At 53.3% G+C, this 25574-nt stretch overlaps 1 protein-coding gene across 2 annotated transcripts; it reads right to left on the minus strand.

Moving 5' to 3' along the window:
- Nucleotides 1-708: 708 nt before the first annotated feature.
- MX1 (MX dynamin like GTPase 1) lies at nt 709-23964 on the minus strand. 2 transcript variants are annotated; one of them, XM_036218456.1, is made up of 15 exons: nt 23920-23964; nt 21987-22060; nt 21163-21282; nt 16491-16683; nt 15359-15496; nt 14447-14601; nt 13653-13791; nt 12798-12996; nt 10393-10471; nt 8687-8809; nt 8171-8312; nt 5321-5479; nt 3036-3112; nt 1856-2107; nt 709-1373 (listed from the first exon to the last, which is right to left on the minus strand). In XM_036218456.1, the coding sequence occupies exons 3-15, from the start codon at nt 21259-21261 to the stop codon at nt 1143-1145; spliced, it is 1986 nt and encodes a 661-aa protein (XP_036074349.1). In that variant the 5' UTR covers nt 21262-21282; nt 21987-22060; nt 23920-23964; the 3' UTR covers nt 709-1142. The 2 variants fall into 2 exon arrangements, with proteins under 2 accessions (XP_036074349.1, XP_036074348.1); XM_036218455.1 differs by lacking the exon at nt 23920-23964 and adding an exon at nt 22952-23068.
- Nucleotides 23965-25574: the final 1610 nt, after the last annotated feature.

Genomic DNA, 25574 nt, shown 5'->3' on the forward strand with positions numbered 1-25574 from the left:
CCCCACGAGTGGTTGCCTTGCTTGGCCCGGAACCTGGGAGCCCCGACCCCCTGAGGCAGGCCCCTCTGTCTGCCCAGGCCATTGCGTAGAGTGGGTCTCCCTGGGGGACACTCGCTCAGGGCTCCCCCTCTTTGCATAGCTGGCTCACAGCTCTTCTGTTTGGGCCCTGCTCTCCCCTCTAGGGTCATGACGCTTCGACTTTCACTTTAGAAAATATGGCACAGGCCTTTTCCGACCCCACCCCCACCCCAGCTCCGGCCCATTGTCCAGTATCCTGCTGCTGAGCCGGCTGTGGCCCGGGGTCTGTGAGTGTCCCCATCACTGGTTAGACCGAGGAGGAGTCGACCTGTGCCCGGCGCCTCCAGGGTGATGGTTAACATGCCAGCTTCTCTGTTTCCCCTCCCTGCCCCCCAGCACCTGCCTGCTGGGCCACTCCCCCCGACCTGGGCTTTTACCGTCAACCCCAGGCAGGTGGCGAGGGGCGAAACAGACTGGACACTTGGTCAAACGGGACAAACACCCACGCGGTGTGCTCAGGCTGCCTCACTCTGCACCCGTTTCGCCTCAGCCCCGTAAACGAGCAGACCGCGGCCTCTGACTGACCCGCTCCCTCCTACCTGGCTGGGCCGGCGCGTCCGCTCCCTGGGCTCCTGCCTGCTGACATTTCCAGGCTTCTCCCCCAAATTACAAAAACGTGTCAGAGACTAGTCCCTTAGAAACGAGTTTATTGCAGACGGGCGAGGTCCGGCTCCCACAGCATCCACACACGGCGCCAACGCGGCGAAGAACAGGAACTCGTCCCCGCATGGCGCTCATGGGCGTGGTCTCGGGCAAGGCCAGGGAGAGAGTTCGGGGAGCAGGAATGATGGGGGGTAGGGGGATCATTTCTCCCGACGAGGAAGGTGGCATCATCGTCCCTTCCAAATCGTGTCCCTTGTGAGAGCAGGCCTTGAGTCTCCGCTGGAAACCCAGTGGCCCTGCAGCTCCTCGCAGGTCCTTCTCCACTAAGGGGAGGTGGGGGGGCGGGGGGGGGGGCACGCTGACCGCTAAGCTCGTGAGGTGGGCGTGGCTGTCGGGGGCGGCGCATCCCGCATCCCGCATCCCGCATCCCACGCGGGGAGGCGGGGGGGGCGGAGCCCGACCTAACCGGGGAACTGGGCCAGCCGGTGCCGGGCCGCAACCAGCCGCCGGTGCTGCTCCTTCAGGAGCTTCCTCTTCTCGCAGGTGTCGCTGCGTTCCCTCAGGAGCCAGCCGTACTGCTCCTTGTCCTGCAGCAGCTGGAGCATGGACTTCTCCAGCTGGCGGCCGAATGACTGGAGCAGGAAGTACTGGATGACCAAGGGGATGTGGGTGGACAGGCGGTTGCTGGCGTCCTGGAAGGAACAGTTCACAAGAGGGTTGGGGCGTTGCGAGGAGGAGACGCCCACATCGCCAGGAGGGACCCTGGGCACAGGAGGCAGGAAAAGGGAGCCCGAGTTTTGCCATGGGAAAGCGGAGGGGAGCGCATTGCTGCCCCCACTGCGGAGGGTCGTGGGGTCGTTGGGAAAACTTGTCCCGTGAGCCGCCACTGCGCCGAGGGATCCACCCACACTCCACTCACTGGACGCGCACTGGACCCCGACGAGGAAGTGCCATGTGCAAGGAAGAAAGCTGCGGCTCAGAGAGCTGAAGACACTCGGCCAGGCCGCACAGCCCGTCACTACCAGATAAGCGTGGCTCTAAGCCACAGCCCCTTCTTGTCAACTGAAGGGTGACTTGTTTCTACAGAGGCTTGCCACCTCACGGAGACAGACTAAAGAAGAGTTAAGGAAAAGAAGCAACACGAAAACCACCTTTCCGAGGCACGCAGACTTACCTGGCGGTAGGCTGTCAGGTGTGGAAGGATTTCATCTAGGGGGGTGACATTTGGAAAACTCTGTTCAAGGTCCGAAAGTCTTGATTTATTCTTCTTTTGTTCAACCTTCTCCTTCTCCTTCTCCCTGACTATCTGTAATGATTTCCGATACACCTGGTCTTGGCAGTACACCATCTGCTCCATTTGGAAGTGAAGTCGGATGGACTTCTCGGCCTCTCTTTCTTGTTCGGTTTTAATGTCTTCGATTTTGGACTGTCACACGAGAGACACACAGCGAGATTCCGCTCAGGAAGTGAGAAGCTGGGAGAGTCGTGCACAACGTCCAAACGCGCGGCTCCTCCAGATCGAACTAACACAGCACCCCGCTTCGGAGCAGCTCCTGCGCCCCGCCTCGGTCTGTCTAAGGTGGGGCTCCCACCCCCAGCAGATGCTCAGAACCTTCTGGGGAGCCTGAGCCACATGTGCACCCAGACCCTTCACCCCTGGGAACCCACAGGCTCTGTCCGCAGGCCTGAGGACTCGGCTTCCTGCCTCTCTCCTCCTCATCTGAAGGGGCGGTAGGGGGGAATTTAACTGTCCAATTCTCTATCCTTATGTTCCTGGAATTTAGTGAAACTGGCTACCAGACGGCCAGGGTGGAGCTCGGTTACACTGAAATGACCTGGCCCCCCAGACCCGGGAGTGTGAGGGGCACTGAGGCCGCCGGGTGTGTCCTCGACCCTTTCTCTGCGTTCGTGATAAGCTTCTGAGGAAGATGTCCTCAGCCGTGTTTTGTGGGTGAGAAGCTGGAGGCCCAGGCAGCGTAAGTGGCCCTCCCTAAGCTCCCCGGCTTGTGCCCGGCACAGGTGGCCTTCCCGTCTGTGCCGGGCGCTGGGACTGAATGCTGTGTTCCCCTGAAATACGTATGCTGCAGGCCCAACCCCAGTGCGAAGGCTGTAGGAAGTGCAGCTTTTGCGAGGTCTAGGTCACGAGGGTGGGGCCCTCAGAGTGGGGTCAGCGGCCCGCCCGACCCCCTTGCTTTTGACCAGACTTCGGTGGTAAAACCATTGGCAAGACGCACTAGTAGGCTTTGCTACTTGTGTCTCTAAATACACCATCGAGTGCCATGGTCTTCACATAAGAAATCTACTTCCTAACGTCGGATTATTATGATTTTTTAATAACGAATGGTAGCTTTTACCTTGGAGACTCTGTAGAGGTTGAAAAATTCACTGAAATTTTTCTGGGAAACGTCTGTGAAGGCTTGCCAAATCATTTCTGACAAGAGAAAGACAAACAGGTCAGTATTGGTAGAATCGTTCATCGTCCTTAGAGACTGATTGCCTAAAATAAGAGGATGGAAGGGAAAAAAGTGTCCTCCCTCCTCCCTCCGCCCTCCCCGCCCTTTCTCCCTACACGGGGAAGGTGAGCTTTCACGCTCGAGGATTCTCCAGAAGAATTTTAAAACCTAAACGTTCCCTGGCATATTTATGTGACATTTACCGTTTTTGTCCTAAGGATATAAATAGTTGCAAAGAATGTAATTTCTTCTAAGTTATAAATATACCGATATTTTATAGTAAAACATCACATCATCCTTTAAAAAATAGCAACAGAATCGAAATGTGTACGTGATCTATTTAAAAGGAAATACATGAACAAGCTCTTATTTAAATCAGAACATTTACAATATCTCTTTTCATTTTCAAAACCTATATATCCATTTGGCTTCCTCGCAGAATTTTTTTTCCTAATACGATGTACAGTATCTTTATGCTTGAAAATCTTTATGGACTCCATATCATATCTTTCTGAAACAGACGTTTATATATCTATACATATTTTTGAATTATTTCTATGACTATCAGGCTCTGAGTACTACGCATTTTCTCCAGGAGCGGGTTGAGGGCACAGCGGACCAACGCAGCACAATGACAGATTTTCGCATACAATTATTAAGCCTAAAGTTAAAATTTGAGTAGAAATACACCCTTTAACGAGCTTCAGGAGGCCACCCCCCACCTGCACTGCTTCTTGGACCCACGAATCGTTATCACACGTTGCCAAAATGAGACGGTTGACCAGAGGGCAAATGGCGTCGGCCACGGAGCGGACAGAGAGGAGAGGCAACAACACCCCAGAGACCAAGGGGCAAAGCGTGTGAGGGAGAGAGCGGCCAGTCCTACGAAATGCCGCATTTGCCTTAGTGCGCTGCCCACAGTGTCCTGTGTACACACGACAAAGGTTACACCGCCTGAGGAATGCTCCCGACACTCCTGTGATGTGGAATTAATATATATATTTTTTTGTTTTTAAAGTAAATGGAGATATATTTATTGACCACGTAATTACTATATGAACCACCGTGAGGTGCTGGAGCATCTATAAATAAGATAGTTTGCTTCACACTCAGTCAATCAAATCTACAGACTATAGTGCCAAAGAACATAGCAATTTGGACAAGATGTGAATGAAAGGTTGTATGTGATAAATTTTCCTGAGGATAGTTGTGTCTTGGATTTTTTGTTTGTTTGTTTTTGATGCAGAATTATTTAGTCCTCGACCCTACTGCTCAGAGATGTCAGATAGAGAGAGAGATCTGAGGCTGAAGTCACCCTTGCACTGGGCAGGGTCAGGTGCTGTGTCGTGAATGTGGATTTGGCCATTGTCCCCGGTTCCTGACACACAGCCCCTGCCTCCCTCACAGTTTCCTGGGGAATGAGAGCAACTCTTAGTCTAATGAGTGGACTCCGGGTGGCCCTGGGTGGCTTTGCGATGGGGGCTGGTCACCAGAAGGACCACGCCTGGGACTTTGGGGCCAAGCTCCTCTCACTCTCCACCTTCCAGAGAGGGGCCGAGGAAGATGATGGAGACGGAGTTAGTCATCAATTCTACCTCCATAAACCCCCCAAGGGACAGGGTCCGGATCGCTGCCATGTTAGTGAACACAGACACGTGCCGAGGGCGGTGGGCCCCCAAGTCTGCGGGACCCGCACTTGGGACCCTCCCAGACCTTGCCCTATGTGTATCTCTTTCATTTGCTTCCTTTACAGTATCCGTTACAACAAACTGGGAAAGGTAAGTGGGTTCTACACAACGGGCTAGAAAAGGTGAACGGAGTGTGTTCCCGAGTCCCGTGCACTGTCCTCGGAAGCTGCAGTCCCTGAGGAGGGAGCTGTGGGAACCCTGCCTCAGAGACGGCGTCAGAAGGACAGGAAGCACTGGGCTCACGACCGACGCCCCCAGAGCGGTAATGTGAGGGGCCGAGCCCGCACACTGTGGGATTGTGCCAACCCGGGGCAGGTAGTGTCAGAGTTGAGTTGAATGACCGAATATCTGGCTGCTGTCTGGAGAGTCAGAGAACCGTCTGGGATGCTGGCGCTGGGAACCCACCAGGAGGGGGCCTCTGAAGCCAGGCGAGAGCTTTGGGGCGACCCTTTCGCTGCCCTGGAAGTAAGACGCCCGAAAGCAACACCGAGCACTCACCAGTTACGGTGTGCAGCATGTCCACAGCGGGCTCTTCCAGGGTTTTGATTTGCTGTTTTATGATACTCTCAAATGTCTTGTAGTTCACAAATCCTGGCAGCTCTCTGCCACGATACTGATTTTCAAATTTATAGATCTCGTTCTGCATAGCACTGCAACCTACAGCAGGAAAGAGGAACTGCATTATTTTACAACAGTAACCCTGCAAGTTTTTCTACACACAACAAACATCTTTCTGGATTTCCTGAAAGCACAGGGCGGCAAGGAAAATCCAGCAGGTGTGACGTGCAGATCAAACAGTTCTCAGGGATGAGAGCAGAGAACAGACCTCTGGGAGCGTTTCCCTGTCCGCTCGAGATGGCAGATGCAGAGCCTGGTGTGGCCCCGGAGGGCAGCGAACATGCCACGGTCTGGAAAAGGTACCCGCCTCTGAAATGCTGGGATTCCTATTTGATCTTTACCGCAGAAACGGTGCCCCAACAGCACGTGACGACCTGCAGGTCTTTTACAATAGGAATGACCGTGGACGCAGTGGGGATCAGCTCCACGTCACTTCTCCGTGTGCTGTGGCACGAGCGGGCAGGATTTGTAGACCAGACGGGACAACAGGGTAAGTGGGCGGGTCAGACCCGGTGGACGTCACGTGGTGTCGGTGTTTATGAAAACAGCTTAGTTTTTGCTTTATATTTTGGTATCCTTTCCACGCTCAGCACAGCAGACTGCGGAGAGACACCCCAGCCGAGGGCGGGGAAACCGCGAGGGCTCTGCTCTCTCTTCCTGAAGGACGCACCGGGGCGGCAGGCCGGGTACCGTCCTGTGGTCCGGAGATATTTCCGCACAGGAATTTTTTTATGTGAGCTGTAATCCGCGCACTACAGAACTCGCCCTACTCGAGCACGATTCACCGGGTTTTCCCGTATTTGCAGAGTTGCGCCACCATCGCACTGCCTAATCCCCGAACATTCCCACCACCCCCAGGAACCCTGCACCCACCGGCGTCCAGACCCACGCCGCCCGTCAGCTCCTGGTAAGCACGACCTGCTTTCTGTCCCTGTGGATTTGCCTGTTCTGGACATGTCATATAAACGGGATCATACAACACGTGGCCCGTGTCTCTCTTTTCCCTTGGCATGTCTTCAAGCTACATCCATGTCGTAGTGCGTGTCGGTACCTCACGCCTTTCTACGGCTGAATTATACTCCGTTCACGGCATTATGGGTTGAACAGCGTCTCTCTAAAATCCACATGTGGAAGTCCCCGCCCCTAACACCTTCGATGTGACTGTCTCTGGAGGCAGGGCCTTTAAAGAGGTGGTTAAGTAGAAATAGGGTCACTAGGGTGGCCCCTGCCCGAGCACGACTGCTGTCCTTGTGAAAGACACACGGAAGGACGAGCACGCGGGAACGCAGGGAGGAGACGGCCACCCGCAAGCCAAGAAGAGAGTCCTCACGAGACGGCAGCCCTGCGGACACCTTGATCCTGGCTTTCAGCCCCTAGAATTGTGACATACGCAGTCTGCGGCATTGCGTTATGCAGCCTGAGAGCTGATACGCCCGCCGTATTCTTATCCATTCATCACTTGAGGACATTGGGGTCGTTTCTGCTTTTTTGGCTATTATGAATTATTCTGCCAAGGACATTCAGATTGAATTTTACCTGCGCATACGTTTTCCTTCTCTAGGGTATTGCCTGCGAGAGGAATGGCTGGGTCACGTGGTCGCTGCGTGCTTAACCCTTTGAGGAAACGCCGGAACGTTTCCCAGAGCAGCCGCGCCCTTCTCCGCGTCCTCCGGCGGCAGCGGGCCGGGGCTCCGACGTCCCCAGATTCTTGTCGGCATTTCTCGTTATCCGTCTCTTTGATGACACCCATCCCAGCAGGTGTGACATGGGATGTTCTTGGGGGTTGGATCTGCGTTTCTCTGCCGGACAAAGACATTGAGCTTCTCCGATATGCTTACTGGCCCCTGAAAGCCCTATGTTCGGAGACGTGTCTCTTCCACTCCGTTGTCCGGCTTTAAATCGGATTCTCATTTTGTTGTTGAGTTATAAGGATTCTTCCTATATTCCGGACAGACTCTTCTCAGATCTATGATTTGTTAGTATTTCTCCCTATTCTGCAGGGTCTCTTTCTGCTTTCTTGATAGTGTCCTTGGATGCACAAAATTTTTTGTTTTCATGAAGTCCAATGTATTATGTTTTTTCCTTTGCTGCTTGTGCTTTAGATGTCCTATCTAAATAAACCATCACCTCGTCTAAGGTCACCGAGATTCCTCAAAGGCAAGGAGAACTGACCGTTTGAACCCCTGGGCAGCTCAAAGGAATTGGGGAACCCGGCCGAGTTGCTGGAATAAAAGCAAAATCACACGGCTTTTCCCTCAGCTGCTGTGGCTTTGTCATCGGTCAATATACGGTTTCCTTTAAGTTTCTTGAAATAGTAAAAAAAACTCAGACCGCATTTTCTCCTTTTCTCAGACTCTTGCAGATTCGATGCCGCAAAGTGGGCAGCTGCCACTGTGACGTTTTCTTTTCGTTGCCGCGACTATAAAACCCACTTAGCTGCGTGTCAGGCCTCCGGGGCTCAGCCGGGTGCCAGATCGAGCTGGGTCACGTCCGCGCAGACACAGAAACCACGACGCCCACGTCACGCCGCCCTGCCCGTGACCGAAGGACGCCGACGCGCCCGGAGGCCGCTCTCGGGGGCCTTGGACGTAAGTGCCCCCTGGCCTGAGTTCAGTGACACGGAACAGAGCCACCTCGTGATGGCCACCACCCTCACCTGCGGCAGCCCCCGCCTCCCCTGGCCGCCGCCTCAGCCCAAAATGCCGGTTCGGGACGGCACCCTGGACTCACCCTCACTGAAGCCTTTTGTAAGCACTGTACCCCAGTTGTTGAACTCATTTCGGATTTTGGTAAACAGCCGAGTGTCGTTCTTCCCCACTAATTCCTCAGCCTGTGTTAAAGCGAGGATGCCCTGATTAAATGCATTAATTTTCTGTCAGGAAGAGAAACACAAGTATAAGCAGAGATATTTCGAATACAGGGGTCGAGGTGGTTTGGAGGTCGCGTGTGTGCCGAGTGTGGGCCAGGACGACGGGAAGCAGGAAGCCAGGTCACCAGAGCTCCCACGGTCCCTTAGGGCCGCTGAGGTCTTGGGTAAGTCACATGACGAAGGCCCCACGAGCGATGTGACCATTCAGCACGCTGGCTCCACCCTCCACGCCTCACCCCTCCCTGCCCACTTTCCCTAGACCTCGGCCCCTTTCTGGCGCTCAGGGGACAGAATGGGACAGACGGGCATAAGGCACATGGCCCCTTGCACACAGTCGGATCGGGATTCTTCAGCTCGACCCCGTACGCAACACTCACCTCGATCAGAAAGAACATTTTTTCACTTTCGTCTTCCGGTATCTCTGTGCCATACTTTTGTAACTCCTCCGTTATAGTCTGCTGTTTCTCCTTTATTTCGTTTTCTAACTGGGGCAGAGATTTCTGAGGAAATAGAAAATAATCGAAATACATAAATTTGAACAGGGCATAAGAAGGTGCTGGCCTCTTTCCGCAAGGTGCAGGGAACCTCTCTGCACCACGTGGGACTTCCCGGCTTCCTCTCCACAGGTTGTCCAGGAGATGGGACACCGTTTTCCACCCGGGACTTCCAGCCCTCTATGCAAATGGCCTCAGAGCCACGCTTAGAAGGCTACGCTGCCTGGGTCCCGAGCCCCGGGAAAAGCAACGCGAAGAACAATTTCCGTGATCACGTTACGTGAACTCTGCAGGGAGGTTAGAGAGTCACTTGTCTAGTGGGTCCTGAGGAAGTGACCATTGGAACAATCTGAGATTCGACAATGGTTCCGCTGTTGTTCAGAGATCTTAAAAAGTTATCTGGGACTCCTGGTTCCGATAACACGGTTGACTGCATCTGCCGGCTCACCCTTCCACAGCAAACGCACAAAAACGCCGCCTAAGATATCACAAGCAACGCTTCGAATGTGTCAGCGAGCTGTCGGCTACAAAAGTGGCATTCGGAAGCCAAAGCCAAGGGACAGCAGACGCCCGGGGATGGGAGCGAAGGCTGAAGTGCGGCCGGCTCTGGCGTCAGTGCGTCTGTGGAGGAGAAAACCTGAACTCCAGCTTCGGAGTCTGGCTCGGTGCTGGACCAAAGGATAAACCCCTGGTGGCCTTGGCCCCGGCGGGGAATCTAGGGGACAAATACCTGCTTTCTGCAGGATGCTGGGACTCCAACTCCTCGGCTTTCATCGTAAGGGTCAGCTAGGCACCAACTATGCCCGCCAGCCCATTCTGGGGACCGTGCACGGTGCCTGGACCCGGGTGCCGATGTGGGTGCGGGGGCAGGGAATTCCACGAGCCAGCCCTCACACGGTCCTGCTGCCCGAGTTCACACTCACGGAGGGGTCCCGCAAAACCTCAAGCTGAGACACTACAGTGGTTCAAGCAGGGGGCCCCTCCAGGCGTCTGGCAGAGGCAGACCCTGCCCCTCCCTGGAGAAACACAACTGAAACTCAGGCTTCCATAAATACCCTCGGATCGAGTTCCAGGAAAGGCCGGCTCGCAGTCGAAACTCCCAACTCAACTCATCGTGGGTGACACCGGTCGGACCCGACACACCAGCCTCCGTCACCGGAATCATCGAGCGCAAGACGCAGCAGAAACATGTGCAAATCAACCTTTCAAAAGGATGGAAAATGAGGAAAAGCAGAGACTGTCCACGTAGATAGGAAAAGAACCACAGCGAAGTTTAAGAAATGAAACATAGGATGACAACAATTACCGAGACGCCATGACAGTGGTTGGCAATGAGGAAGGAAGACTTAGTGAGAGCTCAGAAGATTTTAATTTTCGAGAAAGCCAAGTGGAGCCAAGTCTGTCAGCGTCCCGCTCGACGTGTGGACCCCTGACGAGCACCATCTACAAGCGGAGACATTCAGGCCACACGCCAGACCAGTCGCTGAACCCGAGCCTGTCTGCATACGGCACCCCAGGGGCCCGTGTGCCACGGTGCGGCTTTGCCTGTTAGGACTCTCCCGCGAGATCGGGCGGCAACGTGTGCTTACGCAGATGTGCGCGATGAGCTCGGCGGTCAGTCTCTCCGCTAGGCAGGGGATCGTGGCCTTCCCTTCCTCCAGGAGCTCCCTGCAACAGAACACAGCGGCACGTCCATCTCCGGGAAGCCACTGAGGGCCCGTGGGCTTCGCGCTGCTGGCGGGGGATATCGAGGCAAACGCAGGAACTTCCGACTGCATGGGGTGTTCTGAGCCAGTACCCCACCAGCGTTCGGACTGGAATCTTGCATTTTAGGAGCTTCAGATGGTTCAAAAATGGAGTAGAACAACTCCTTCCAGCGGACATGGTAAATGCGCCTCATGACATCTGACTACAGCTTGGTCTTTACAAAACCCGTGGTCGTCTAAGCTATCTTTTCAGCACACACACACCCTTCTGTGTGTCGCACGTGTATGAGACACGTAGTGCATATCGATCGGTACAGGGTTTCCTAAGAATATATCGACACATATTTATATACGTGTTCAATGAACACAGAGCCGGCTTCACGCTCTCTCCACAGAGAGCAGAAGCCGTGACTGGGAGGCGGGAAGCCAAGCTCTCTTCTCGCTCGACCCAAATCCGTGTCCATGGGGTGCGTTTTGACAGGGCTTCGACATTACTTTTAGGATAAAAGGCTGGAAGCATGAGTTGACATGCCCGTTTGTGACAGAACACACACATCTAAGTCAGTTTCCACGCCTGTCAATGCGTATAGTTATTATAAAATAGACGTCACATAAATTTCAACATTTAAAGCATTTTTAGGATTCAGTGGTGTTAAGTACGTTCGATTGTTGTGCAGCCGTCACCACCAGCCCCCTCCAGAACTTTTTCATCTTCCTGACTGAAACTGTCCCCGTTAAACACTCGCTCCCCATCCCCCCTTCCTTAGCCCCTGGCACCCACCCTTCTACATTCTGTCCCTATGAATCCGACTCCTTTAGCGACCTCGTATAAGTGGAACCGCACGGTACGGTCTTGTGTGACCAGCTTATGTCACCGAGCGTGATGGCCTCAAAGGCCATCCACGTTGTAGCCAGCGTCAGAATGTCCTTCCTTCTTCCGGCTGATGCTCCATCGCATGGATGGACCATGAGTTGCTTTTCCATCCGTCTGTCGATGGACACTTGAGTCGCTTCACCTCGCGGCTTTTGCGCCTAGCGCTGCAGTACCCGGGGGTGCCCAAGCCAGTGTTCATGCGCCTGTCAACTCTGAATGAGCTTCCCCACAGCCTTCCCCGGAACTGGCTGTGCTGATGCGAAAGGCATCCCCGGGACCCCGCGCCCCCGACAAACATGCACACACATGCACGCACGCACACACACACACAAACACACGTACGCACATACACGCTAACACGCACATGCACACACATGCACACACAAGCAGGCACGCAAACACACGTACACACACATACACGCAAACACACACATGCACACATGCACACACACACACATGTGCATGCACGGGCCTCGCTTCACGGCTCACAGCGCATCTCATTGCCACCGCGCTCTGATGCCCTCAAACACCGTGGGCGCTTGCTCTGGTTTACACACGTACAAACACAGGATTATCAGCAGATCCATGCGGAACGCCCTCCGGCAACAACACTGCACGCACCTCTGATTACCTGTGCACGTGCAGTTCCCCGAGCTGGAAGCCTGGGCCCTGGGGACGCCCCAGTGCTGAGCGCTGTGGCCAGTACCAGAGCACAGACCCAGCCCGCACACCTCCGGGCACAGGCCGAGAGCCAGCCCCGCCCTCCCCGCCGGCCTTGACCCTGCTCTTAATCTAAATCCAACCAATGCCTCAATCTTTCTTTTTTGAAAAAAATTTCACCTTTGGCTCTAAGGTGAGAAAGATCCTTATCCCGGGATCACAAACGCCCCATCTACATTTCCTTCCAGGATGCTCGCGGCTTCTTCTCTGTATTCAATTTTAAACTTCAACTGATATTTATTTTGGTGTAATGTGTGAAGTAAGGGCATGATTTAACTTTTTCTCATTTTTCGCTCTCCTTTTTCTCCTCTACATTTTCCTCAGTGCCACTGATTGAGAATCGAACTGATATAGCCCATGGATTTGAAATGCTACATTTATCACACATCCAATATACGGATCTGGGTCTATTTCTGGGTTTTCTACACTTTTCTCATTCTGTTGCACTGATGTTTTCATTCTGGCTCTGGCATGATAGTATTTCAATTATTAGAGCAGGCCCCTCCTTAATCTGATCTTATAAAAAGTTTCACCATCAGTGTGAACTTTTCTTTTACTCTTCCAGGCACATTCTGTGGTCACCCTCAGGGAGCAAACACATCACACGCGTACCCCAAAATCTGCCCCAGCTTTCCGCAGCCAGGCTGGAGGTCCTTCTTTGCCTTTGACCTTGGAAAAGCGGAGCCGGGCGTACCTGTAATACGGATTGTCCTCGAAGAAGGCCTTCTCTTTGCGCAGAGCCTCGGCCAGGCTCAGCTGGTCCTGGATGTCCTGCTGGCCCCTGCACTTGACGATCATGTAGCCCTTCTTCAGTTGGCAAACCAGGTTCCGCACCACGTCCACGACCCTGTGTTCGGTGCCCTTGTCCACCAGGTCGGGCTTCGTCAGGATGCCTGTGAACCACGGCCTTTCGCTTAGGGAAGGCGCATGGCCTCGCCGAGCGAGAGGTGAGGGGCCGCTCATCCCTCCACAATGCCCGGCCTCCGCTGCGCCCCTGCCCTTGCCCGAGGGCAGATAGCAGGGCTCGTGGAACCCCAGGTGAAGGCACAGAGGTTTCCATCTTCCCAACTGACGCTCTGTCCCCATGAAAGAGCAATCCCCATTCCCCGCGCCGGCCCCCGGCACCAGCACCCGACTTCGTGCGTGTGAATTTGACGGCTGTGGGGACCTCATGGAAGTGAAATCATACAGTGTTGGCCTTTGTGTATCTGATTTATTTCACTTAGGGTGATGTCTTCCTTCCTTCCCGCCTCAAACGCATCGCTCACTGGCGTAACTGTTTTCTCCGCTTTTGCTCTGCCCCCTGGACCCGCCATGCCTTTCATAAGCAGGTAGACAAAGGTTACGGGCCGACTTGTGACCAACAAGAGTCAACGTGGCCCACAGCATCGGGACTCAGCGGGCCCCAAACCCGGCACCTCATCCGTTCTCATCTGCTGGCTGCCGGCCCCTCGCCCCGTGCGTGGGCCAAGAAACACCCATTTAGATTCAAAACACATTTCCCCACTATGCAACCACCTGCCCTTTTCAGGGTTTCCCCTCTTCTTACCTATGGTCCTGTCTCCGTCGGGGTCCACCTCCTGAGCCATGCTCAGGGCCTCCGTGGTGGCGATGTCCACGTTGCTGGGCACCACCACCAGGTTGATTGTCTCCTGCTTCCGGATGTACTTCCTGATGAGCGCCTTGATCTGCGAGAAACCGAGCGGGCGTGAGAGGGGAGAAGGTCGTGACCTTGCACTTGCTCGGGTCCCGAGTCCTGGGGGGAGCCCCCGCAGAGCTCAGCCGGCGCAAGTCAGCCCGGGGGCGCGTTCCAGGACAGAGTTATGAGCAGCCAAGTTCTCCATAAGACAACAGCCCTGCGGTCGGGGAAAACCACGAGGTTTTCTCTCACTCGCTATTTCCTAAAACCTTCGATTATATGGTCACAATGAAAAACAAGACCCACGACAACAGCTTGACTTGTCCCTGAACCTTTGACCCATCATTCAGGCGCTGATACGAAAGTATCATTATGTCGTTTCTGATGCTCTGAGCTCTCGCCACATAACGCCTGTGCCTAATACACTTCCTAAGACAAAGGTGACAATAACCAAAAACGAGTCACCGTATAAAACACGAAACGTACAAAACGTATTTCTGAATTGGCCTGCTGGCCTCCCTCTCTCCAGAGACGTCCCCGGCTGACTCGGAGGAGAGTGCAAGCACCATGCTCTCCACGTCTCCCGCTCGCGCCTCTTAATATCCACCCTTCAGACTCAGCCCTCGATTCACTCGTGCCCTGATGCAGCCCCCACGGCCCACCCGTCCCCCCGGACCCAGGGCAGGATGGAGCCGAAGTCTCACCTGACGCCCAATGTCAGCGGGCTGGTTGCCCACGGCCACCCTGGTGATGCCGGGGAGGTCGATGAGGGTCAGGTCTGGGGCGTGAGGGGAGCTGACCTCCAGGTTGATCAGCTCGTGGCTGATGTCCACTCCTACCCCAGCAATGACATCCTGGGCTACAGAAGAGGGAACAGAAGAGAAACCGATTAGCACTTTGGATAAAAGCGTCTCATTATGGCAAATCCTCTAAAAGCGAAACTGACTAGCTACTTTGGTATCTCCGGAATGATCCAAACTTAATTACGTGGCATGCTAGGAAAAAATTAAAGTCAATAATGAAAAGTTATTTATTCATCTCAGTAGTAGCCACTGTCACTCCTTTGTCTTTATCTACTTCAGACATCATTTTTCCCTTTGGCTGTTTCGAATGGAGCAAACGATCTCTGTGATTTGCACTTAGTGAGACCTGCCATGAATTGGCCTAAGCAAGGATCGGGTAAACACGCCCATTCTGCTTCTGGAGGAGAAGCACTCCCCGACCCCTGCAACCCCTCTTCCGTCAGGATGAGGATGCCCTTGGGTAAGAAGCAGGTGCTCGATATTTGAGGACAAGCCTTCGATTTTAAAATTTGCGTCATTCTCAGGTACTTATACACTAAGCAGTAAACTATCGAGGTCAGATTCTGTCCCAAAGCACTGGTCTTGATGAGAAAAGAGAAACTACAGGGAGCTGGGGCCGGAGGTGCCGGTGACGGGGTCGGGGGGAGGGGGAGGGGAAGCATGGAGGGACGGGGGATGCAGCAAGGGGAGGGGCTGGTCCTCAAGGGACAAGCCCGAAAAGAGGAAGTGGGGACAGTGACGGGGAGGCCCCGTGCACTGCACACAGTTCATCAGACCTCCGAATGGGCGAAGGCAAGGCACGTGGGTGTTTACCTTTACTGATTTCCTTTTCCACCGCCAAAGGATCTGAAATCTCAATCTCCACGTCCTGGTAACTGACTTTGCCTTTCCATCCATCTCCGTCCGTCACTTTTCTCAGCTTCAGCACCAGAGGACACCTCGTGACGATACCTAGGAGGCCATGTCCACGTCAGTTCTCCACTCTGCTCTTACCAGTCTCCGATGGTGCCCTTGGAGCAATGGCTCTCGAAACGCGACACAGTCCGGGAGACCACACGCGCTGCAGGAGTTCCCGCCTCGCCCGCGGACGCTCCGACGCGCTTCGAATGCACGTCTGAGCCGACGCGGGGCTCCCGAATGCTTCAAAGCCACCGTGTTAAGCTTCTCACTTCATGCCGGTGTTCTGCCATCAGCTCAGGAGGTGACGGCAATGAGGAAACCCCAAACATGTGCCAACATCCTCCACTCTCCCCCATGCACAGACCCCCGCCCCCCGGAAAGCCCACGGCTCCCGCCAGGCCACCTTGCCGTGAGCTCCTGCCCAGACCCACCCGTCTTCCACCTCCAGCACGCATTTCAAGGCCCCTCCAGGTCCGTCCGCTTCCTGTGAGCCCTCACCGATATCCTCGGCCTCGTAGCTCCAACAGTACCACCAACCAGAGCGCCAATCTTTACCTCCTAAGCTCTGGGGAAAGGGGCTCAGAAGAGAAGCCCACATGCACGCACTTCTGAGCTAGAGACCCAAACGCATTGACTCTACACCTTCCACAAACTGCAGGTTACACACGACCCACACAGAAGTGTGTGATGAGAGGGTGTTATGGACTAAATTGTGTCCCCATCAAAATGTATATGTTGGAGTCCTGGCCCCCAGAGTGACTGCATTTGGAGGAAGGGCCTTTAAAAGAGGTAACTAAGATTAAACGAGGTCACAGGGTGGGCCCTATCCAACACGGCTGGTGTCCTTATAAAGAGAAGAAGAGGCCTTGCGAGGACACAATGAGAGGGCAGCCACCTGCACAAGAAGAGAGGCCTCAGGAGAACACGGCCCTGCTGGCTCCTGGCCTCCAGATCGGTAAGAAATAACGTTCTGCTGCTTAAGCCACTGGTCTCTGGCCTTCCGTCACGGCGGCCCGAGCCCTCAGCACAGGGCGCAGGCGCTTACCGCTGCCTCTGGGGAGGGCGACGCCCGACAGGGCCTCCAGCACGGAGCTCTTGCCCGAGCTCTGGTCCCCGATGACCGCGATGGCGGGCAGGGCCAGGTCCTGCTCCACGCCCAGGGCCCGCAGAGAGTCGATGAGGTCGATGCAGGGGCGGACCTTCTCCTCGTAGTAGCTGCACAGGTTTATCTCGTCCCCCTGGACAAAGCGGAATCAAAGAGTTAGTCGTGGCCTCTAGGTCACGTTACGTCCCAAAGGGACAGCATCCACTGGCGTCATACAGGTTGTCGTGAAGATATTTTCACTCATAAGACCAATCGCATAACCAGCGCTTTGTCCTGCTTCTGTAGACATGCTTGTTGCATAGGCCCTAGGGCAGGGTGACCTCGAAATTACCTAAAGATTCATCCTCCCTTTTGCTTGTTCTGTCTAAACAACAAATGTAACTGCCTACAACCCATAGCAACTCCTGAGCTTTGTAACCATGTGAGGACAAATTAACCAATCGGCTCGTGCCGACTCAGATCTATGTAAGCAAAGTTGCATCTGAGCTCGGGGCCCGGGTCTTCAGAGCGCTGCTCCTCTGGGACCCCCCGCGTAATAAACCTGAGCTCTCCGACCCTCCCAGTGCCGCTTGGTTTCTCCCCCGGTCTGATTTTTGCGACATTTCTGCAACACTTGGGAGTTCCCGAAAGAAGTGGCAAAGAAACAGAAAATATATAGTTGAAGAAATAATTGATAAAATGTTCCCAATCTTGATGAGAACTCTTAACCCAAAGATTTGATAAGCTCGATGAATCCAAGCGCAGGGAACATAAAGTAAACTACATCGAGGCATGTGAAAGTCAAACCGCTCACCGCCAGTGAGGAGAAGGTGTCTGAAGAGAATGACGTGTTACGTACAGAGGAGCAAAAACGACACTTCGGCAGGCGTCTCGCCAGAAATAGTAAGTAAGAGGACAGCGGAGACCATTTTTAAAGTACCGGAAGTATCTTTTACAAATGGAGGTGAAATAAAGGCTTTTCAGACATACCAGGAGTGGAAAGTCACCACCAGCAGGCAGGGGACGTCTGGGTCCTCTAGCAGAAGGAAAATGGCACTTAATTTACACAAGGACTCTCCGCCAGAAATGGTAACTATTGTACTTTTTTAAATTACTAAGTATCTTTAAAAGATATTTAACCTTTTGAAGAGAAATAACAATGCATTATGGGGTTTATAATGTAGGTAAAGTTAAAATTTATGACAAAAAAAACAGGAAGGCTGGGAGATGAGACATAAAAAAGCATCTTAATGGTTTTTATATTAAATCTGAAGTGGTATCATATCACTTGACGGTAGAATTGATAGGTTAATAATATATAATGTAAACCCTAAGACAAAACATACTTAATAAGCCAAAAAAGAGAATAAAATGGAATAATAATAATAGTAATAATAATAGTAATAATAATAATGTTTGATTAATTTAAAAGAAAACAGAATAAGAGGAAAGAGAAAATAAAGAGAACAGATACGGTAAATAGAACACAAATTGCAATCAATACAAATGTTCTAAATACTCCTATTAGTCAAAATGACTTTGAAGAAGAAGTTGGAGGGTAACATGACCATATTTCAACAATCATTATAAGGCTGCACTAACTAACCAAAACAATGTGATACTGGAGTAAAAACTGGGAAGAAATCAGGGGAAAAGAATACACACTCCAGAATAAACCTACACATATGTGAACAACTGGTTTTTCACAAAAGTGTAAGGACAATACAGTGGGAAAAAGATAAAATTTCAACAAATGAACTGGGATAATTGAACACACACACACACACACACACACAAGGCTTAATATCTATATTTATGCCATATAGCAAAAATAATTCACAATGAATCTTAGACCTAAATGCAAAACTTAAAAGTATAAAACTTCTAGAAGAAAACATCAGAGAAAATCTTTATGACTCTGTATTAGGCTATAATTTCTTACATATGACTCCAAAAGCACAATCCATAAAAGACACAACTGATAAACTGGACTTTGTCAAAATTGAAAACGTCTGATGTTTAAAAGAAGCTGTTAAGAGAATAAAAAGACAAGCCACAGTCTGGGAGAAATGTCTGCAAAACGTGTATCTGCCAAACGACTTGTACTCAGAATAAACAAAGAACTCTCAACACTTGACGGTAAGAAAACAAACAAGCTGACTGATGTAAAGGATATATGAGAAAATCATTTCATTTATCTTTTACGTTTTTCTTTTTAATTCCTTTTTAATTTTGTGTATGCTTTGTAATATATATAAATTTTGCTAGTGGTTCCTTTCTGTTACGGTGAAGAGCTGTTTATTTGGGGGGCCAGGCAAGCCGTCTTTGTGACAGGCTGTTGTGTGTATTACAGAAGGTTCAGCAGAATCTCTAGCCTCTGTTCACTATTCTCCCTGAGTTGCAACAACCAAAGTGTCTCCAGACATTGCCACGTGGTCCAAGAGGCAAAACTCCCTTGGGCTGGGTTAATAACCACCGCCTTACAGAACACATGAGTACAAAACTTTATATATGGGGCATACTGGCAAATTTCACCAGAGAAGGGGGGTACGCTCTGGCCAGAACTCCCTTGACCCAACTTCAGTGGGGCTCTTTGGAGTCCTCTCCTTGGCCGGCCCATGAGTAAGCCAGTTCATCCAAAATCTGTTCACCTTTGATAGAAAATCAGGTTCCTCCTCGCATCCCCTTGATTCTAACCAAGTCCCTCTTAGTAACTCTCCTCTCTCTCACCCTGCCCGCTAACGATAAACCCCAGCTGTGCTGTATGGTTAATGCTACCTCTCTCTCCCCTATCGCCATAGTCTTGAATCAAGTCCACCTTGCAGTTTTTCAACAAGTGTCTGCTGCAAATTTCTTCAACACTTAGGAAAGGCGTGGCGCACGCCCCCAAGGGAAAGCCCGGGGTGGCAGTCCCAGACACCTGGCTGCGCCATCGGGCGGGCCTGAGTGGCCTCAGCCTCCGCCCGCCTTGCACGTACATTTTGTTTTCATTTCCTTAATATCATCCAGTCACGCGAGTGTATGAATGATAAATAACAACTAGCAGATATGCACGGAGAAGCCACCCTGGTTAAGAAAACACGCACTCCTGGTTCCTAAGACACACACCCCCCCTCAGTCACCTTCCTCCTGCCGCTCCTGCACCCACAGAGGGTCCCTCTATCCTGAGGCTTGTGATGACCACATTTTTGCTCTTCATCGTTTTGCCACTTGTCCATCTTTCCCTGAAAAATACGTTGCTTATTGCTGCCTGTTTGAGAAATTTATATACATGGGACCATACTGCACATTTCTTCTATGACTTCATTCTTTGGAGCACCATTCCTTTTAAGACTCAGCCCTCTGGATGCCTGGAACCCTACCTAGTTCATTCATTCTCACCGCTGTACAGAATTCTGCTGCATAAGCTCACCACAATCCACGTATGTCATTCGCCACTCGAGGGCGCACGTGTTGGTTTCGGGGTTTGCTATTACAGACAATGCTGTTATGAGCATGGCTCCCGGGCACAACGTGCAAAAGTTTGCACGGTGGTTCTCAAACTTTAGCAGGGAGTAAAATTACCTTGAGCGCCTGTGAAAACACAGATGTTGGGCCCTGCTCCCGGAGTTTCTAGCTTACTGGGTCTGGGGGAGGAGCGAGTGGGGGCACATCATTTGCATCTCAAACATCATTTGCATCTCAGCATCCCAGGTGATGCAGATGCTACTGGTCCGGGGACCACACTGAGAACCAAGGTCTACATCAAGAAGTAAAATTGCTGGATCACAAGACACACCCTGTTCGACCTGTATGGAAAAGGCCAAGCTAATTCCCAGTGGGCACGTGTGAGTGCGTGAGTACCCACACCTTACCCCACACCCTGCCCCACACCCTGCCAGCTACAGCCAGCCCAGGGACTGTTACGGTTGGGTGGTGGAAAGATGGGTGGGCCTTCTTACGCTTCTTTGTCCTTCAACATGGTTTTTAATATTGTTTAAAATATTGTTTAACATTGATCATGAGAAGGGGGTCAACTTGAAAGACACCGATGGTCTATGGCTTTAATACCTGTAACAGCAATAAACTAAGTGCCCAGACCACCGACCTGCATTTACTCCTCTCGACAGCTACACGAGGTAAATACTATCATTTTTCCCACTCCGGGGATGGGAAACCAGGCTTATAAACGGAGGAGTCACCGCCGAAGATCATCCAGCTAAAAGTGTCAGCTTTTGGATCGAATTGAGATTGTACTGATTCTAGAAGCCAAGTTTGGTTCCCACCAAAAATATGTCTTGATTCTGGGACAAGGACGACCACGGGGCTGCCCGGTGAGGGGAAATGTTGTCACGACAACGTCCCAGGGGCTGCAGCTCGGGACTGAACCGTGACCTGGGCATGTAGTATCAGGGCTCCGCGGCGAGGGCCCAGGCAGTACCTCCGGGAGCCGATCAGCACCTCGCTCGGCTTTCCAGGCCAAAGCTGCACACCAAGCAGCATCGGCTAAGGCAGACCTCTCCATCCAGCTGAAAGAAGGACTCGGGCCGCAGGCCCCGCATGGTCGCCTTGCCCCAGGTGGGGTGAGCAAGCAGGCCTTCAAATGGACACAGCTCATGTACACATGTATACCGATTCTCAGGCAACAACTTACTTTGTCCAGATTCTTCTCAGGCACCTCAGCATTTGGTAACTGAGGAATGGGTGCAGAGGCCAAGTCATGACTTTCGAATTTCACTTGAGAAATACCCATCTTCCTCCCTTCTCAGTTCAGCTGAAAACCAAGCAGACCAGGGTCAACACAGCTGGGAACCGGGTACGTCCAATCGTGGACAAACCCACCACTCTTTGCTGACTGTAAAAGAAATGACAGGAGGACCCAAGGGAGCAAATCTCGAATGCAGACAGGGGCTGGGTCCCAGCTCGGCAGTCCTCACGAATTTGCTTCCAGAACCCAGCACGTTGTTCAAACTAGGTATTTCCTGTCACAATTTCAGATGTGACATCAAACATTTCTGCACCATTTATTTGCAGCAAAAAATGGAATATCGGATGCATTTTATAAAAATTATATTTAAAAATAAAATTATTAGAGGACGTTTTCCAAAGTAGCCAAGGGAATCTAAATATTATAGTAATTTAATATCCAACCCTATAGTTTAAAAAATACATGAACACGAAGTCGTTTACTCGGTTCCTTTGATCCTCAATTTCATATTTTCATTCCACATCCTCTATGTAGTTTTTCTAAATCTCATTCACTTTATTTCTTAAGAATTTAATTGATTACTTTATCATACTTGTCTGCATCAAAAAATATCTATGCATTATTTCAAATTCTTTAAAAAATTGTTTCTGGGACCCCAAGACTCTAAACATTAAATTTGCCATGTCTGATAATCCTGGATAAGAGTAAATAACAATGTTCCTCCTATGATTTAAAAGAAATGCTATAAAAAATGTAAGGCACCTGTTTACCTCTAATACACCTTTTTGCTTGATGTACCCGCGGATGAGTTGGACAGCAATGCAGAGCTGTTCTCTTATGCTTCCTTGAAAGGAAGGGAAACATGCAAATTAGACCGGAACCGCAGCGAATCACGGAGAGCGCGCAGCCAGCTCCGCCCCCTGCTGACCAGGCTGCGGGGTGGCGGGGGGCGGGGGGCGGGGGGCGGGGGGGCGGGGGGGCGGGGGGCGGGGGGGGGGGTGCGCAGGGGACCCCCTGCTTCGCTGCCCAGTCATAGTTCCCAGAATCCTTCTTGTGACCTTGACTATTTTAATATTAAGACAGATTAGGATAAGGCAGAGAGTCTTGCTGGAAATTTACTGCCTGAATTAACTTTTTCTGATGCTCTGTTTCGAGTTTCATAGTCTCTCTCAAGACACAGTAGGAAGGGCAAGGTTACAACAAACAAAAGGAGGGCAGGGGTGCTTCCCTTTCTCTGTGAAGCAGAGAAAGGTCATTTTGAAAGGACGTGTTGGAAGAGGACTATTTGGAATTTGGCAATCTGGAAATTTATTCCCGAACCCCCGCTCCCCACTTCTCTCCTATTCCAAGGGGTCATAGATACCCAATGTCGCCTTGCTGGCTGGGATTCGCATGCTTACGTGAATTACCCATGCACATGGACTAAACATTTGATTTTCTCCTGTTAATCTGTCTGTTAATTCGATGATTAGCCCCGCTAGAACCACTTAGAGGGTGGGAGGAAAAGGATGTTTTTCTGGCCCCCACGCCCAACATAACTGTTAATATCAGCTCGCGGGACTTATATTTATTTTTCTCTTGCAACTGTTTGTCTTTACAGAACCCCGGACATTTCAGTGTTTCATGACTCAGGGGGAGAGCATCTGCACTTCAGCCCCAATGCTCGCTAACAGCCTCGCTGAGCTCAGTGTTGGGAGGTGGGGGAGGGGAGCCAGGAAGAATGGGGGAGCGTCACCTCAGGAGGGGTGGGGGAACTTCCTGGCCAGCACTCCTGCTCTCAAGTAGAAAGGTGACAAGGCGAGACATTTCAGGCGCCCTTTGGGACTGACGACTTGATCCTGTTTGCAACAAAACTCGCCTATGAATTCGACGAAATGGTTCCGAGAATCCCACGCGCACAGCTAGGGTCTCAGCGGCTACTGGCTTCCTGCCGCCAGCCCCCAAGGACTGTTCTGTCCCCCGCCCCCGCCCCCATCCCCGCGGACGACTAGGGACCCAGGAGGCTGAGCGGGCCCATCGGCGGCACCCCGCTGCACGAGCTCCGCGGGGAGTCGCGGGCACGGCCCCGGGCCCCGCTGTGGGGACGCCGCGCAGGGCTCTCCTGCGCGCGCCTCGTCGCTCCCCCCAGCGCGCGCTGCCCACTCGGGGACCCAGGGCTTCCTCGCAGGGGCCCTTTCTTGGCTCCAGCCGCCCGGTACCCGCACGATCGGGGAAGCCCGCCTGGCCTCCAAGGAATCCCCCGGCTGACTGGTCGGGTTTGCAGTCAGTGAGGACATGTGAACGGACTTAAGGCGACGGGCAGCGTTTGGGGCGGGCTCGGGAACCCCGCAGCGGAGGACGAGAAACTTGCTCGGCGCTCCCCCCCCCTTAACCGGCTCCCTCGGAGACCCCCTCGGCTCCCGTCCCCAACACCTTCCCGCCTCCTCAAGCAGTGAAGACGCCGGTCACGGGGCTGTTGGCGATGGGTCACCCCGGGGTGGGGGCGGGGGGCTCCGCAGCCTGTGGGTCCGCGGTAGAATCAAGGGTGCTCTGCGCCCAGCCACAAGATCGTCATGATATTTATTGTTATTGTTGTTATTTACTTGTACTAGTCCCCGAAATGCCCACACCCCGAGCCACCGCCTCCGCAGCCAGCTGCCCGGTCAGCCCGGCCCGAGCCTCCCGCGGCCGGACGGCGCGCGCACGCGGGGGCGCGACACTCACCAGTCTCCCCCGCAACGCGAGCCGCACCCAGCGCCGCGGCCGCGCCCGGCTTTATGCGGCGCCCGCCCCGCCCCGCCCCGCCTTCCGCCTGCGGCCCCGGAAAACGAAACTCTTAGGAGACAGTGCGCCGGGCCCAGGGGGTCGCAGAAACGAAACCGAATGTGCCGCGCGCGCTCGGGGGCGCCCCGCGGAGCTGCGGCCGGGCCGAGGCGCCCAGAGGGCGTCCGCTCCCGGGCCACCCGCCTCCCACGAGGCTTCGGGGAAGGCAGAGTCTCGGACCCTACTCCAGACCCGCTGAGTCCGAACCGCCCGCGGCGCTGGGCCCGGCCACCGCGGTTCTGGTGGCTCCGGTGTCAGGCTGCGCTCCGCGGCTCCCGAAGCCGCGAGTCGCCCTTCCAAAGCTGAACCACGCGGGGAGCTCGGGGGGCGCTAGAGCCTGGTCCCCGGGACAGATGTAACTCAGTCACCGGGGGTCTGCAATGCTTGCTGGAGGTTCCCGGGGGTCTTTCGAGCACCAGCAAGGATTCTCCAGCATTCTGACGCTAACTGCAGCTCCCCATCTCCCCCTCACGCGCCGACCCACAGCGGCCTCGTCCCCGTCCTCAGGACCCTTCCACGCGCGATGCTGTGATCCCTTGTTTGTCAAAGAAACACTGGTTGCTCTACATTCTCAAAGAACTTTCACGCTCGCAGGCCTTGTGCTTTGTCCCTCAGGCCCGACGCCCCTCTGGCCACGGCTGTCCCACTTCCGCTGGCCAGTCCTTTCCCCACGGACTCCCAGAGACATCACGCTCCCCTGCCAAGTCCCCACTCTGATGGTCCCTGTCTATGCAGCTGCCCCTGGGAGCTCCTTTCAAGCCTGGATCGGGACTCTCCCGCGCGCCCCCCACCCCTGCCCCCAGCTTAGCTCAGGCTAACATGTAGTTCCTTTCAGACGGACATTCTGAAGAGTGCGGTGTGTGGCCACCTCCCCGATGAGCTGTCACCTCCCCAAAGGCAAGGTCGAGGTCTTATCAACCTTATGTCCTCCCAGTGATTACCGCCTACCAACTGTAGGTGCACAGTATGGGTGGGCTGAAGGTACCTGCGCCGAGGTGCCCAGCCCGCTGGGGCCAGGCGGCTGCTCCCAGACACAGCCCCGTCCTGCCCTCTTAATTGGCTTCCTACCTGCTCATAATGTATCTGGCAAACACACAGCATCCACAGGGAAGCAGATTAGCGGCTGAGCAGCCACACTGACCCCGCCCAGGGTTCTCCAGGTCTCTCTGGTCCTCGTCCAGCCCTCTTGTCACCTGCCTGGCCTGGCCTAGACTTGCCAAGGAGATTGGAGCTGGCATTAATGGAAAGCACTGGGCGGGCAGCTTCCGGCATCGCTCCCTACCTCCCGAACGGGCCGTTTTCTCAAACACTTGTGGGAAGAAGGCTGCACCCCGTTTAAACGCTGCAGGGCCGGGCGTTCCGAACGGCTCAGCGTGGTGCGCGGGTCCGTTGCCGGGACGTAAGACCCTCCTTGCTACCACCCTTCTCCAGGCCCAGTGGGCTCGCTCCCCGGGAGCCCCACGCTCCACCCCTCCCCCATCCTCCTCACACTGCCTTGGCCTCCGTGACTCTGAATGCCCTTTCTGCCACCAAGCTGTCGAATGGGGTGTCGGGGG

This window comes from Rousettus aegyptiacus, unplaced genomic scaffold (genome assembly GCF_014176215.1).
Source record: "Rousettus aegyptiacus isolate mRouAeg1 unplaced genomic scaffold, mRouAeg1.p scaffold_m13_p_4, whole genome shotgun sequence".
Classification (NCBI taxonomy): domain Eukaryota; kingdom Metazoa; phylum Chordata; class Mammalia; order Chiroptera; family Pteropodidae; genus Rousettus; species Rousettus aegyptiacus.

What these genes read in the sequence shown, in the direction of transcription:
- MX1 (XM_036218456.1), bottom strand. Translation starts at nt 21,261, where the DNA reads ATGGGTATTTCTCAAGTGAAATTCGAAAGTCATGACTTGGCCTCTGCA. An exon ending in CTGAGAAGAATCTGGACAAA is followed by an intron (nt 16,684 to 21,162) that starts GTAAGTTGTTGC and finishes CGCTTTGTCCAG; the next exon opens with GGGGACGAGATAAACCTGTG. An exon ending in CCGCTGACATTGGGCGTCAG is followed by an intron (nt 13,792 to 14,446) that starts GTGAGACTTCGG and finishes GGTTTCTCGCAG; the next exon opens with ATCAAGGCGCTCATCAGGAA.